This window comes from Vipera ursinii (genome assembly GCF_947247035.1).
Source record: "Vipera ursinii genome assembly, chromosome: 5".
NCBI lineage: Eukaryota > Metazoa > Chordata > Lepidosauria > Squamata > Viperidae > Vipera > Vipera ursinii.
Window position 1 is genome coordinate 2,857,593 of NC_139518.1, and position 15,862 is coordinate 2,873,454.

General features: G+C 49.7%; 1 protein-coding gene across 1 annotated transcript in view; it reads left to right on the forward strand.

Annotated features, from left to right (window-relative positions):
- ARMC9 (armadillo repeat containing 9) overlaps positions 1–15,862 on the forward strand; it is a 134,563-nt gene that overhangs the window by 59,125 nt on the left and 59,576 nt on the right. Inside the window, 5 exon segments of the mRNA XM_083364078.1 lie at positions 1,611–1,722; positions 2,551–2,643; positions 4,345–4,435; positions 9,884–10,007; positions 13,985–14,124. Of these exon segments, the coding sequence (XP_083220204.1) occupies positions 1,611–1,722; positions 2,551–2,643; positions 4,345–4,435; positions 9,884–10,007; positions 13,985–14,124 (560 nt within the window).

The window sequence follows — 15,862 nt, forward strand, 5'->3', positions numbered from 1 at the left end:
TTCTGACAAAAGTGACTGAAGACCTGCACCTCACGACCATCATAGCATCTCCATGTCATGGGATTGAGACCCTTGGCAACTGGCACGTTATTGTGACAGCTGCCCCGTCACACGATCCCCAGTTGCAGCCATCCGAGCCGGCTTCCGACCAGCAAAGTCAGTGGGGAAGGCAGATTCGCTTAACAGCCGCACAGTTCCCTTAGCCATGGAAGTGATTCACTTAACGGCGGTGGCAAACCAGTTGGTAAAATGAGGCACAACCCGCTCAACAATGGCCTTGCTTAGCAGTGGATGTTTTGGGTTGAGTTATAGACATAAATCAAAGATCACCTCTAGTTCTTCTTTGTTCTTTCCAGGATGAAAGCATGGAGCTAAGCCAGGGGTAGGCAGCCTTGGCTCTTTTATGACTGGTGGACTTCAACTCCCAGAATTCCTGAGCCAGCCTGGCTCAGTATGGAATCCTCTCCCTTTCCCCTCAGCATGGCTGGCTCAGGAATTCTGGGAGTTGAAGGCCAAGTTTGAAGACCCCTGGATTAATATATATATATATATATATATATATATATATATATATATATATATATATATATATATATATGTATGTATGTATGTATGGGTGTATGTGTATATGTATGTATGTATGTATATACCATGAGTATATGTGTGTTATGTATGTGTGTGGGTAGATATATGCTTTCCTTCAAGAGCAGGCAATAGAATTTCATTTTTAATGTGGGCCAGTATGCTCACAGTAAAAAATGACAACACTAAGGGTTATCTAATGTCCTTTATAAAAACCGCATGACTTTCTAGGACTTAGAGCAGGGCTTTTCAACCAGTGGCATGGGTACCACCTGTGGTACATTGGCACCTGGCAGGTGGTACGCCACCATCCTAGAAAAGTGGTAGCGGGGGAGGGGAATGAGCTGAACCGGTGGCAGCACCGCCCAAGCCTGAGCGAGAGACGGCTGGAGCTGCAGGGCTGTCGGGGCTCAGCGGAAGCACCAGGATCAGCACCAGGATCCAGCTGGAGCTCGGCGCTGATCCTGGTGCTTCCGCTGAGCCCAGGAGAAGCGCTGATCAGCTGGAATGTTGCAGCATCTCCAGGGTCTTTTGATTTACAGTCAGATGCTTGGCAACTGATTCATATTTATGACGGTCACAGTGTCCCAGGGTCATGTGAAGTGACCAAAACTTGCTGCAACCACCCAGCAGATGGGGGGGGGAATAAAAACCAAACACCCCCCACACCCCACCCCCACTGCCAATCCTCAACAGAAATGCTCACAACCATGAAAACCTCGGACAGGAGGAAGAGCGCCCCCAGGCGGGCAGGCAGGTATCTTGCTCGGCTGTGGCTCGGAGGGAACTTTTTCCAGTGCCATTGTAACTTTGAACAGTCACTAAGCGAACTGTTGTAAGTCGAGGACTACCTGTACTTCATCACCTTTTGGGGGGGTTGGTGATGAAGTTTTTGACACCTTGCTAGGCGACTGGTGGTACTCGGATCTTGCCATATCCTAAAAGTGGTTCAGTGGGTGAAAAGGTTGAAAATACCCTGACTTAAGAGAGTCAGTTGCCTTTCTCACAGGCGCTTTTTTTTTGTGTAGGAAGGTGCAGGAGGTCCCCCTTCTGCCCTCTTTGGATTACGAGAAGCTCAAGAAGGACCTGATGGACGGAAGTGACCGCCTCAAGGCTTTCTTGCTACAGGCCTTGCGCTGGGTAAGTCTTGCGATAAATCAGGGGGTCCCCAGCTTGGCAACAGCTTGTGGACTTCAACTCCCAGAATTCCCCAGCCCACCAAGCTTTTCCAACATTCTTGACAAGCAAAGCCAAAGGGTGGTGGTGGTTTAGGGTTAACCATGACTCGCGGACTTCAACTCCCAGAATTCCTCAGCCAGCATGGGGGAAGTATGGCCCCTTCATGACTCGTGGACTTCAACTCCCAGAATTCCTCAGCCAGCGTGAGGGAACTATAGCCCCTCCATGACTTGCGGGCCTCAAATCCCACAATTCCTGAGCCAGCATGAGGGAACTATGGCCCCTCCATGACTTGTGGACTTCAACTCCCAGAATTCCTCAGCCAGCGTGGGGGAAGTATGGTCCCTTCATGACTTGCGGACCTCAAATCCCACAATTCCTGAGCCAGCATGAGGGAACTATGGCCCCTTCATGGCTCGTGGACTTCAACTCCCAGAATTCCTCAGCCAGCGTGGGGGAACTATGGCCCCTTCATGAATCATGGACTTCAACTCCCAGAATTCCTGAGCCAACATGGCTCAGCTTGGAAACCTCTCCCTTTCCCCTCAGCCTGGCTGGCTCAGGAATTCTGGGAGTTGAAGTCCACGAGTCGTAAAAGAGCTCAGGTTGCCTAGCCCTGGCATAGTCTATGGCCTAACAACTGGGTTACTAATTTAACCACTGAGGTGATTCGCTTAACAGCTGTGGCAAGAAAGTTCGTAAAAATGGGGCAAAACTCACTTAACAAATGTGGGGCTCAGTTGTGGTCCTACGTAGAGGAGTACGGGGACATCTCTGTTTTTTTTGCAGCGTTTGACAACTTCCCATCCGGGTGAACAGCGGGACACCGTTCTGCAGGCTTATATCAACAACGATCTTTTGGATTGCTACAGCAACGGCCAGGTTAGTGAGGGGCGGTCACAATGTAGACCAAAGACTGAAAACATCTAAAAGGGGATTGATTTGCCACTGCTGACTTTTTTAATCCCTTCCCACAATTTCCCTTCTTTTTCTTGCAAAGTAGAATACAGCGAGTCATTGACGTCCTGTCGACACCCAGCTCAAGATTCCAAATAAAAGTCCAGGTTCATTCTGTCTCCGAAAATCTTATTGTTTATTGAATACACTGCTTCTGCTTTTGCTTCTTCTTCTGCTTCTTCTTCTTCTTATTATTATTAATAATAATAATAAAGTTGGAAGGGATCTTGGAGGTCATCTAGTCCAACCCCCTGCTCAGGCAGGAAACCCTGAACCATTCCAGACAAATGGCTGTCCAGTCTCCTCTTTTAAAAACTTCCAGTGTTGGAGCATTCACAGTTTCTGGAGGCAGGTTGTTCCACTGATTAATTGTTCTAACTGTCAGGCAATTTCTGACAGGTTGCTTCTCTCCTTGATGAGTTTCCATCCTTTGCTTCTTGTCCTGCCTTCAGGCGCTTTGGAGAATAGCTTGACTCCCTCTTCTTTGGGGCAGCCCCTGAGATATTGGAACACTGCTATCATGTCCCCCCTCGTCCTTCTCTTCATTAAACTAAGCATGCCCAATTCTAGCAACTGTTCCTTATATGTTTTAGCCTCCAGTCCCCTAATCATCTTGGTTGCTTTTCTCTGTACTCTTTCTAATGTCGAAGCAAAACTTAACTCTGAGGTACCCAGACACTAGTTCGTCGATTTAAACAATAATAACGTTCCCCAGCCAAACCCACAACGTCTTAACGTGGTCCATACAAACAAGTTCACTTTGTTATGGGAACCGTCCACTTCAAATCCACACCTGTTCTGTTGTCCTTGAAAAGGTTTCAGGCTTTCACGGTCTTCAGCCAAATCGTAGAAGTTTCGTTGCTCCATCTAATTCACTGAAAAGTAACACCTTCCCCCCCTTAGAGGCAAGTTGAAATGCAGAGGCACGTAGCTGCCAACGTTTCATCCTTGACGCTTAAACAACAATTCCTTTCGTGCCCGTCTGAAGTCAGAACGGCACTGAAGAAAGGGGCTTAGGACCGCCTTTCACACGACGGTTGCAGCATCCCCGTGGCCAGATGATCAAAATTCCGAAAAACATGGCAAACTGACTTGTATTTATGATGGTTGCACTCTCCCCGGGTCACCTTTTGTGACCTCCCGACAAAGCAAAATCAATAGGGAAACTCAATTTTCTTAACAACCCTATTTCTAACTTAACTACTGCAGCCGATTCACTTCACAACTAGGGGCAAGAAAGTTTGTCAAATGGGGCGAAACACACTTAATAGCAGAAATCTTGATGTTCAATTGTGATTGTAAGTCGAGGACTACCTGTACACAGTCCCTTTAGAGAGAGTGCAGAATAACAGAATTGGGAGGGACCTTAGAGGTCCTCAACACCTGCGCAAGTAACTGCGATGATTCACTTAATAATGTGGCAACAAAAATGCTGTAAAATTAGGCACAGCTCACTTAAGAACAGTCTTGCTTAGCAGTGGAAATTCTGGCCCCAGCATGTGGTCGTAAGTCGAGGACTACCTGTGTGTGTAGCTCTAGTTTTTATTTTCTGTCAAGTACTCCAGAATTAACTGCAATTATTTCAATTTGTGTGTGTGTGTGTGTGTGTGTTTGTGTCTCTTGCAGAGGAGCTTCTTAATGCTGATCCAGTCCAAGTGCGAGGTTGTTCGCCAATACACCGCCAGACTCATCAATGCCTTTGCCTCCTTGGCTGAAGGTAAGAGGTGGAGAATGGAATGGAATGGAATGGAATGGAATGGGATGTAGAATAGAACAGAATGTAAATAGAATAGAAATAGAAATAGAAATAGGAATAGGAATAGAATAGAATAGAATAGAATAGAATAGAATAGAATAGAATAGAATAGAATAGAATAGAAAATGAATAGAAAATGAATAGAATAGAATAGAATAGAATAGAATAGAATAGAATAGAATAATTTAATTTAATTTTAATTTAATAATATTTATATACCGCCCTTCTCCCTGAGGACTCAGGGCGGTTCACAGGGCAAAATAAAATACTAAATACAAACGTTAAAACAAGATTAAATAATTGCCCATATTAAAACAGTTGGAATCAAGTTCAAACGCCAAGTTAAAATTAAAACACAAGAATAAAAAACCCCACCAATCCCCATCAGGCTAGGCCGGCTTGAACAAACAGAAACGTCTTGAGATCGCGACGAAAGGAGCGAAGATCGGGCGCCATCCGGAGCTCTACCGGTAGCTGGTTCCACAGCTCCGGAGCGCCCACAGAGAAGGATCTCCCCCTGGGGACCACCAATCGACATTCTCTGATCGGTGGCACCCTGAGGAGGCCCTCTCTGTGGGAACGCACAGGGCGCAGGGAGCTTGATGCCGGCAGCAGATGTTCCCCAAGGTACTCCGGCCCCATGCCATGAAGGGCTTTAAACACTGTTACCAGTACCTTGAATCTCACCCGGAAGACAACCGGCAACCAATGCAGCTCACGGAGCAGCGGTGTAACCTGGGAGTATCGGGAGACTCCCAACACAACTCTCGCGGCTGCATTCTGTACCAGTTGGAGCTTCCGGGTGGTCCTCAAGGGCAGCCCCATGTAGAGAGCGTTGCAGTAGTCTAGACGAGAGGACACGAGCGCATGAGTGACCGTGCACAAATCATCCCGGCTAAGATAGGGCCGCAACTGGCGCACCAGGCGAACCTGGGCGAAGGCCCCCCTAGTCACAGCTCCTATATGGTCTTCCAGGGTGAGCCGTGAATCTAGGAGGACTCCCAAGTTGCGAGCCCTATCTACGGGGGGTAATAGTTCACCCCCCATAGCCAAAGGTGGAATATCCGAATAAACCCGGGATGAAGGTATGCAAAGCCACTCAGTCTTGTCGGGGTTGAGTTGGAGTCTGTTCCTCCCCATCCAGACCCGAACCGCCTCCAGGCACCGGGACATCACGTTGAGGGCATCACTGGGGTGGTTTGGGGTCGAAAGGAAAAGTTGGGTATCATCAGCGTACTGATGATACCCAACTCCAAAGCCACGAATGATCTCACCCAGCGGTTTCATGTAGATGTTGAACAGGAGAGGCGAGAGGACCGACCCCTGAGGAACTCCACAAATGAGAGACCTCGCGGTCGACCTCTGCCCTCCTGCCAACACCGACTGCGAGCGTCCCAGGAGATAGGAGGAGAACCACTGCAAAACCGTGCCTCCCACTCCCAATCCCCTGAGACGCCGCAGCAAGATACCATGGTCGATGGTATCGAAAGCCGCCGAGAGGTCTAATAGGACTAGAACAGAGGAATATCCCCTGTCCCGAGCCCTCCAGAGATCATTCACCAGCGCGACCAATGCCGTCTCCGTGCTGTGCCCGGGCCTGAAACCCGATTGGTACGGGTCTAGATAATCCGCTTCATCCAGGACCAGAGGGAGCTGATGCGCCACCACACTCTCAACAACCTTCGCAAGAAAGCGAAGGTTGGAGACAGGACGAAAGTTGTTTAATACAGCTGGGTCCAAGGCAGGCTTCTTGAGGAGGGGCCTCACCACCGCCTCTTTCAGGACGGCGGGGAAGCAACCCTCGCTCAAAGAAGCCGATATAACTGCCTGGAACCAGCTGCGTGTCCTCTCCCGGGCTGCATAGACCAGCCAGGAAGGGCACGGGTCCAATAAACACGTGGTGGTGCTCAGCCTCCCCATGATCCTGTCCACTTCCTCCGGAGTCACAGAATCAAACTCCTCCCAGGTGATATCGACAAGACCGCCAGTGTCCTGATCGTCAGACTCTGCCCAGTCAGAGTCCAGACCGGTCCGAATCCGAGCGATTTTGTCCGACAGATGTTGGTTAAACTCCTCGGCACAACCCTGCAAGGGATCCTCCCTCACCTCCTGATTTAGGAGGGAGCGAGTCACCCTAAACAGGGCGGCCGGGCGATTATCTGCGGACGCGATAAGGGTGGCGAAGTGGTTAGACCTCGCCTCCCTTATCGCAGCGAGATAAGACCTAATGTAGGCTCTTAGTCGCAATCGGTCGGATTCGGATCGGCTGGACCTCCAACCGCTCTCTAGGCCCCGTCTCCGACGCTTCATCTCCCGAAGCTCCGCAGAGAACCATGGAGCTCGACGGGATCTGCACCGGGTCAGGGGCCGCAGGGGTACAACTCGGTCAAGAGCCTCAGTGGCCGTCCTTTCCCAGGCTTCCACTAAGGCATCTGCCGAGCTGTGAGCAAGGGAGGCAGGTGGGGACCCCAGCACTGCCTGGAACCTCTGGGGATCCATTAGGCGTCTGGGGCGGTACCATTTAATTGGTTCCGAACACCCACGGCGGGGGGTGGCAAAACGGAAGACCAGCCGCAGGAGATGATGATCGGTCCATGACAGGGGCATAATAATTGGAGAGCCCCCACCAAGATCATCTAACCACCGTCCAGATAAAAAAACTAGGTCAAGGGTGTGGCCTCCCTCATGAGTCGGTCCCGAAATTACTTGCGTCAGGTCCATGGCCGTCATGGAAGCCATGAACTCCCGAGCCAACTCAGATGATCCTCCCAGCGATGGTAGATTGAAGTCCCCCAAAACTATGAGTTTCGGGAACTCAACCACCAGCCCAGAGAGGACATCGAGCAGCTCAGGCAGGGCTGCTGCTGCGTGACTAGGCGAAAGGTACACCAGCAGCAAGCCCAACTGCGCACCAGGGCCGCATCTCAAAAAGAGAGACTCACACCCGACTATCTGAGGAACAGTGGCCTCCCGCGGACACAAGGTCTCCCTCATAACAACAGCCACACCCCCACCCCTACCCTGAGCCCGAGGCCGGTGCAGCACCCGGAAACCTGGTGGGCAAAGGTCAACCAGAGGAATCCCGCCCTCTGGGCCCAACCAAGTCTCCGTGATGCAAGCCAGGTCCGCCTGCTCACCCTCGACCAGATCACGAACGAGAGGAGCCTTATTAGAGACGGACCTGGCATTCAAATACACCAGCCGGAGCTCAGGGGGCTGCACACCCTCACTCCCGGGACCTTGGGGTAGAGCCAGAGGGTCGGAGTGCCTCACCGCTTGTAAGCAGCGGAGAGGCCTTCCCTGAGATCGATACGGCCCTCTGCTCCTACATCTGCTGCCATTCCCTGATGTCGTGGGAATAGGTAGCCCCACGACCAGCCCTGGAGCCCCGGAGGTGACCGACCCCCGCCCCTCCCCCCTGCGATCTCCATCGGCCCTAGCCAGAACAGCGGCAGTTGGATAGTCCCCCTTATCCAAACAACCAAAAGAACCCTCCCGCCTCCCTAACCCCCTAAAAAATTTTGAAAGAAAAATAATCAGGGGCCTCTTATTAGGTCTACGTCGAAGGCCCCTACCCGTGCCCAGCCAACTCTCAGGGTCCCAATAAATGGGCCCTTCCTCGAGGTTATAATCGGCTGGCATGGCGGGTCGCACCCAGGAGGGGGGAGCACCCCTGAGGGCGCACAAGTCCGTGGAAGAATATTTAAAGGAAGGCATAAATAGCAGTCCGGGTCGCAGGCAGTCCATGGATAATAGTCCAAAGGAGGATCTATTCAGAGAGGGAGTCCCAGGCCTCCGTCCAGCCGCTGCCACTCAGCTGGATAAACCCCCCGGGCAGGCCTGCCACCGTCCTCTCACTACGGCCACAGAGCCAGTTCTCGGGGGGGATGGAAGTCTGGAGCAACCGCACCGGGTATGGCCTGCCCCATAGAGCTCTCACCTCTAGGGGCAGCAGATGTAAATTCGGCCATCCTCTCACAATGGCTAATACCCAGAGTTCTCTGTCCTTAGGGGTATAAGGGGCAATGCGCAATCGATTGTGAAAACAAAAACAAGCCATCATAGTCAATTCTGGTAAAAGCCAAGTCCCCCGTTGTCCCGTCATTCCTAGAGGTTGTAACTGACCACCAGTCCATAGGCCCTCAGTTCCATAATTATTGGGGCCTTCCAGACTGTGGTCAACAAAGATTGGCTCCCCCAGAATAGAATAGAATAGAATAGAATAGAAATCAGGATGGAATAGAATAGAATAGAAATAGAGAAAATGAATAGAATAGAATGAGAAGAGAAGAGAATAAAATAGAACACAGAATAGAAGAGAAGAGAACAGAATAGAATATTTATTTATTTATTTATTTATTTATTTAATTTATATAAATAGAATAGAGAAGAGAAGGCGGAATAGAATAGAGAAGAGAAGGCGGAATAGAATAGAATAGAATGCAGAAGAGAACAGAACATAGAAGAGAAGAGAAAATGCAGAAGAGAAGAGAACTTGAAATGGAACGGAACAGAACGCAGAAGAGAACAGAACGCAGAACAGAACAGAGTGCACAATAGACCCATTATCACCCAATGGATACTGGGGCCTTCGCCTGAGAAAGGCCGCCTGAAGCTCCTAGAAACCTCTGCCAGGCCTCAAATCAGCTCATTCATCCTTGCTACTCAGCAGTACAGGTAGTCCTCAACTTACAACCATCCACTTAGTAACCATTCGAAGTTACAACGGCACAGAAAAAAAAGGGACTTAGGGCAGTTTTTCATAAGAGTGAAAAACGGTGCGAAGTCCCCCCTTTTTCCCGTGCTGTTGTAACTTTGAACGGTCCCTAAACACATGGTTGTAAGTCAAGGACTCCCAGCATCTGCTAAGTGCTATGCAAAAGGACTCCGGGCCCGAGGGAGGGGAAAACAGGCAATACAGGTAGTCCTCCACTTACGACCACAGTTGAGCTCCAAATTTATGTAGCTGAGCAAGAAATTTGCTCCATTTTACGACTTCCCTTGCCGCCTTTGTTAAGTGAACCACGGCTGCTGTTCGCTGAGTCACACGGTCCTTAAGTGAGTCTGGCCTCCACCTGTTTGTCAGGAGGTCGCAAAAGGGGGAACCACGTGACCCCCCGGGGCACTGTGACCGTCATAAATCTGAACCAGCAGTCAAGCGTGACTGTGGGAATCGCCGCCACAGTCATGAAGTGGGGGGGTCATATGTCCCTTTTTTCCCCCAGCAGCGTTGTAACGTAGTGAACAGTCCCTAAGTCAGGGGGTTGGACTAGAAGACCTCCAAGGTCCCTTCCAACTCTGGTATTCTGCTAGTAAGTCGAGGACTCCCCGTATTTCAAGAGCTTCGTGGGTCTCTCTCTCTCTCTCTCTCCCTCTCCATTGCTCTCATTCTCCTTCCATTCATCCCAGGCCGGCTCTACCTTTCCCAGAATCCCCGGCTGCTCCGGATGCTGGAAGGAAGGTTGAAGGCGGAAGATAAATTCTCCCTGACCCGAGAGAACGTCCTGGGTGCTCTGCAGAAACTCAGCCTCAGGTGAGGGATCTGGGTGGGTGGGCTGCCGACAGCGGGGAGCGGGTGCAAGCGGGCTGGGCTGGGCTGGGCTGTGGTGCTGCCTTGCATAATGATGATGATGATGATGGAAGGGTCCTCGGAGGTCATCTAGTCCAACACCCCACCCTACCCAAAAGTGATGTGATGTGTGCAAGTGAGCCTCTGCCCACCAGGCTCGTCTAGGAAGGGCATCTAGAAAGAGACCCGCTTTGTGGCCCAAAGCGGTCTCAGGAATCAGGACGACGGCCAGTCCTCGGCTTAACGGCCCCAAGGCAGGCCAAAATTTCCACTGCTAAGCGAGACAGACGGTCAAGTGAGCTTTGCCCCATTGGGACCACAGGGCAACACGACCGTCATAAAGGTGAGCCGGTTGCCAAGCCTCTAATCTGGATGAAGTGACCATGGGATGCTGCGACGGTCGTAAGTGTGCAAAATGGTCGGAAGTCACTTTTTCAGTGCCATTGTAACTTCAAACGGTCACTAAACGATCCATTGTAAGCCGAGGACTAGCTGTATTATGTAGTGGTTTGCTAAATTTCAACCTAGAAGATGCACACAGTCCTCTTGATGTGGGATCTTTGGTGCTCTCTGAACTGGCCTCCCTCCCTCCCTCCCTCCCTCCCTTCCTTCCTTCCTTCCTTCCTTCCTTCCTTCCTTCCACCTCCCCTGCTCCTTCCCTTTTCTTTCTTTCTTTCTTTCTTTCTTTCTTTCTTTCTTTCTTTCTTTCTTTCTTTCTTTCTTTCTTTCTTTTTCTTTCTTTCTTTCTTTCTTTCTTTCTTTCTTTCCTTCCTTCCCTCCCTCCTCCTCCTCCTCCTCCTTCCTTCCTTCCTTTCTTTCTTTCTTTTTTTCTTTCTTTCTCTTTCCTTCCTTCCTTCCTTCCCTCCCACCTTCCTTCCTTCCCTCCCTCCCTCCCTCCCTCCCTCCCTTTCTTTCTTTCTTTCTTTCTTTCTTTCTTTCTTTCCTTCCTTCCCTCCCTCCCTCCCTCCCTCCTCCTCCTCCTCCTTCCTTCCTTCCTTCCTTCCTTCCTTCCTTTCTTTCTTTCTTTTTTTCTTTCTTTCTCTTTCCTTCCTTCCTTCCTTCCCTCCCACCTTCCTTCCTTCCCTCCCTCCCTCTTTCTTTCTTTCTTTCTTTCTTTCTTTCTTTCTTTCTTTCTTTCTTTCTTTCTTTCTTTCTTTCTTTCTTTCTTTCTTTCTTTGCGGTCCTTGGTGCTCTCTGAGCTTGGTGGTTTTCTTACAGACATTTTATTACCAAGCTAGATAACATCATCAGTGCTGGAAGGGTGCAAAAGGGAGGAGGAGGAGGAGGAGGAGGAGGAGGAGGAAGAGGACTGTGGGGTCCTTTGTGCTCTCTCAGTTTGGTTATTTTCTTGCAGACGTTTCACGATCCAAGTTGTGAACTTCAGGGCTACCGTGTTTTCCCAAAAATAAGACCCAACCCAAAAAAGAAGACCCCAAGCTCGTAATATAAGCCCCACCCCCCAAAATAAGCCCCAGTTAAGATCATCAGCCAGACGGACGCATTTAGTACCGTATTTCCCCCCCAAATAACACCTAGCTGGGAAATAAGCCCTAATGTGTCCTTTGGAGCAAACATTAATAGAAGACCGACCGGTCTTATTTTTGGGAAAACACAGTAAAAAAAGTGGAGAGAGGAGGAGGAAGAGGAGGAGGACTGTGGGGTCCTTGGTGCTTTCTGAGCTTGGTGGTTTTCTGGGAGACGTTTCATGACCCAACTAGGGAACATCATCAGTACAAGTGGAAGGAGGAGGAGGAGTGTGGGGTCCTTGGTGCTCTCTGAGCTTGGCTAGCACTGATGACGTTACCTAGTTGGGTCATGAAATGTCTGCAAGAAAACCACCAAGTTCAGAGAGCATCAAGGACCCCACAGTCACTGTCCTCCTCCTCCTCCTCCTCCTCCTCCTCCTCCTCCTCCTCCTCCTCCTCCTCCTCCTCCTCCTCCTCCTCCCCGCCCCACAAGGCCTCCTCCCTCCTAGCACTGATGATGTGACCTAGTTGAGTCATGAAACGTCTGCAAGAAAAAAGCCAAAACTCAGAGAGCACCAAGGACCCCACAGTCTTCCTCCTCCTCTCTGCGCACCCCACTCCCTTCTAGCACTGATGACGTTACCTAGTTGGGTCATGAAACGTCTCCGAGAGCACCCAGGAGCTCAGATTTGTGGGACGGGTTAGCTAAAGATGCCAAAGAATGGAAGACACAGGGCTGAGTTTTGAGAAGCTGCCCTGAGGTGTTTCTGTCTTTCCTTCATGAAGACGAGCGCTAGAGACCCTTTTAAAAGTGTGACGGGGAGCGGCCTGTCGTGCGAGGCGCACTTGGGCGAGCGAGGAGTTAAAACAGATGAAATAACCATTGGAGCAGGTGAACTACTAGGCTGTATCAGCTGAGCTAATAATAGCTTCTGGACAATAAAGCTGTCGCTTTTCTCTCACTTTTTATGGCTTATTGCTCAGGGGAAGAAAAGAAAAGAGCCGCGGTTGCATAACTAGATGATAAAAAAAAAAAAAAACCTGCCCGCCTGGTGAAACATTAACCAGGCCGCTATCAGATCTTCCGTGTATGAGCTAAGCACAGGAGCTCAGCACAAAGAAAGTTATCTCTCTTTTGAAGGATCCTGGTTTCCTTCTGGGAGCAGATAACCGTGGGTAGGGCCCTTTCCCTCCGTCGTGTTGCCCAAGTCGGGTCCCTAAGCCCTGGGCTGTGAGCCGCTCCCGGATTGCGGCCTGTTCAAAACCGTGCGCAAAGCTCCTTTCGCATTCGTTACATCATCAGGGCTAGAAAGGCATGGGCATGGAGGAGAAGAGGAGGAGGAGGAGGAGGAGGACTGTGGGGTCCTTGGGGCTCTCTGAGCTGGGTTGTTTTCTTGCAGATGTTTCATTGCCCAACTAGGGAACATCATCAGTGCTAGAAGAGAGGGGGGGCTTGTTATTATTTTTATAAGATATGCCCTATCATTGTTGGTGGGAGTGTTCTTGGGGATTATTATTATTTATTTATTATTTATTAAATTTGTATACCACCCTTCTCCCGAAGGACTCAGGGCGGTTAACAGGGCATATATAAATAACAATACAAAAATTAAAAGGAATTAAACAAACGCCCAATTAAAAATTACAATAACAATAAAAACAATAAAGGACCCATTAAAAAACCCTAACATTCCCCATCAGGCCAGACCAGCTAGTTCAAATAAGTGGGTCTTCAGCCCGCGCCGGAAGGAGCGAAGGTCCGATGCCATCCAGAGCTCAACCGGCAGTTGGTTCCATAACGCCGGAGCGCCCACAGAGAAGGCCCTCCCCTTGGGGGCCACCAGTCGACATTCCCTGACTGGAGGCACCCTGAGGAGGCCCTCTCTGTGGGCACGCACAGGGCGGAGGGGAGTTGGCTCAGTGGGTTAAGATGCTGAGCTTGTCGATCAGAAGGTCGGCAGTTTGGTGGGTCGAATCCCGGGTGCCGTGTAACAGAGTGAGCGCCTGTTACTTGTCCCAGCTTCTGCCAACCTAGCAGTTCAAAAGCACGTAAAAAAATGCAAGTAGAAAAATAGGGACCACTACGGTGGGAAGGTAAAAGCGTTCCGTGCGCCTTTGGCGTCTAGTCATGCCGGCCACATGACCACATGACCACATGACCACAGAGACATCCTCGGACAAGCGCTGGCCCTCGGACAAGCGCTGGCTAGTCGGAAACGACTAGCACGCATGTGCGGGGGAACCTTTATCTTTACTTATATATAAAATACGTTATAACGCCTATTAGAATAGATAATCTAAGGCAGGGGTAGGCAACCTTGGCACTTTTATGACTCGTGGACTTCAACTTCCAGAATTCCTGAGCCACTCCCAATTCTGAAGTCCACAAGTCATAAAAGAGCCAAGGTTGCCTACCCCTGATCTAAGGGTAGAATTAGAATATGATAATCTATTCACATTTTTCTGAATCTCCAGGCGGGCTTTGCAATCGGCCATGGTTAAGGACGGGCTCATACCGTGGCTGGTGGAGGCCCTGAAGGACACGGACTCCATGTCTGATTACACCCTGGCCTACTCGGTGGCGTTGCTCATGAACCTCTGCTTGCGCAGCTCAGGTAACAGTTCCGCGCTGCTGTGGCTGAAAACGGGCCTGAACCCGCAACTCTACCCTTGAGTAAAGGTAGTCCTCGACTTACGACCGCAACGGAGCCCAAAATTGCCACTGCTAAGCTAGACGGTGGTTTTGTGGATTTTCTCCCGTCTTACGACCTTTCTTGTCACCATTGTTAAGCAAATCAGTGCAGCCGTTAAGTAAGTCACACGGTTGTTAAGCGAATCTGGCTTCCCCCATTGAGTTTGCTGTTCAGAAGGTCGCAAAAGGGGATCACCACAACTGTCATAAATACAGTGTTTTCCCAAAAATAAGACTTGGTGTTATTTTTTAATATATATTTTTTGCCTCCAAAAGAGGCACCAGGTCTTATTTTGTGTGTGTCTGTCTGTGTGTCCGTGTGTCTTTTCCACTCACCAATAGCCCCGACCGGCCAGCCCAGTTCTGCGGCCGAAGGAGCAGCTTCATTCTAGAATAGAATAGAATAATAACTTTATTGTCACTTTGAATGTACGCTGATCCGCCTACGTTAAAATGAAATTTTGTGGCATACAGCTCTCAAAGGGTCACCACCCTCCGATATACAGTACACTGCATAAATATGACATACATACATACATAAATACAGACTTATGCATATATCCATATATATTATATGAGTCAGAGAAACAACAGTCTTGTTGCAGCTGCCACAAAAGCCAACACTGTGCTAGACTGCATCAACAGAGGGAGAGAATCAAGATCCCGTGAAGTGTTAATACCACTTTACAAGGCCTTGGTAAGGCCACACCTGGTATATGGCATCCAGTTTTGGTCACCATGATGTAAAAAAGATGTTGAGACTAGAAAGAGTGCAGAGAAGAGCAACAAAGAGGATCAGGGGACTGGAGACTCAAACACAAGGAACGGCTGCTGGAATTGGTTATGTCTAGTTTAACGAAGAGAAGGATGAGGAGTGACAGGATAGCAGTGTTCCAATATCTCAGGGGCTGCCCCAAAGAAGAGGCAGTCAAGCTATTCTCTAAAGCACCTGAAGGCAGAACAAGAAGCAACGGATGGAAACTCATCCAGGAGAGAAGCAACCTGGAACCAAGGAGAAACTTCCTGACAGAACAATTCACCAGTGGAACAACTTGCCTCCAGAAGCTGCAAACTGGAAGTTTTTAATAAAGAGACTGGACAGCCATTTTGTCTGAAATGCTATAGGGTTTCCTGCCTGAGCAGGGGGTTGGACTAGATGACCTCCAAGGTCCCGTCCAACTTTACTATTATTGTTATTATTATTATAGTCCGGGTTTTGTGTACATGTGCATGGCGAGAAAAGGGAATCTTGCGAGCTTACCAGACGAGTGGCATAGGGAGCAAAGCTATTACAGAATCGTGTAGTTCTGCGGCTGAGAATGGAGATCCGGCCTCCATTTTGTAGCCAAAGGCCTTCCGGAAAGGTCTCATGAGTGCAAAAATGCAGGCCGGAGCTCCATTCTCAGCTGCAGAACGAAGCTGCTTCTTCCGTGGTAGGCCTGGCTGAAATGAGAAGCTCCAATCCCCACCCCCGGCCTAGCTTGATTTTTTTTAGGCCTGCGCCTCGCCCCAAAACTGGGGTTTATTTGTGGGGTAGGCCTTATATTGGGCCCACCCTCAAAAATCAAGCTAAGGGCTTATTTTCGGGGTAGGTCTTACTTTTGGGGAGACACGCTACGTGGCAGTTGCCGAGGGTCCGGATGTGGATCGCCTGTCAACCG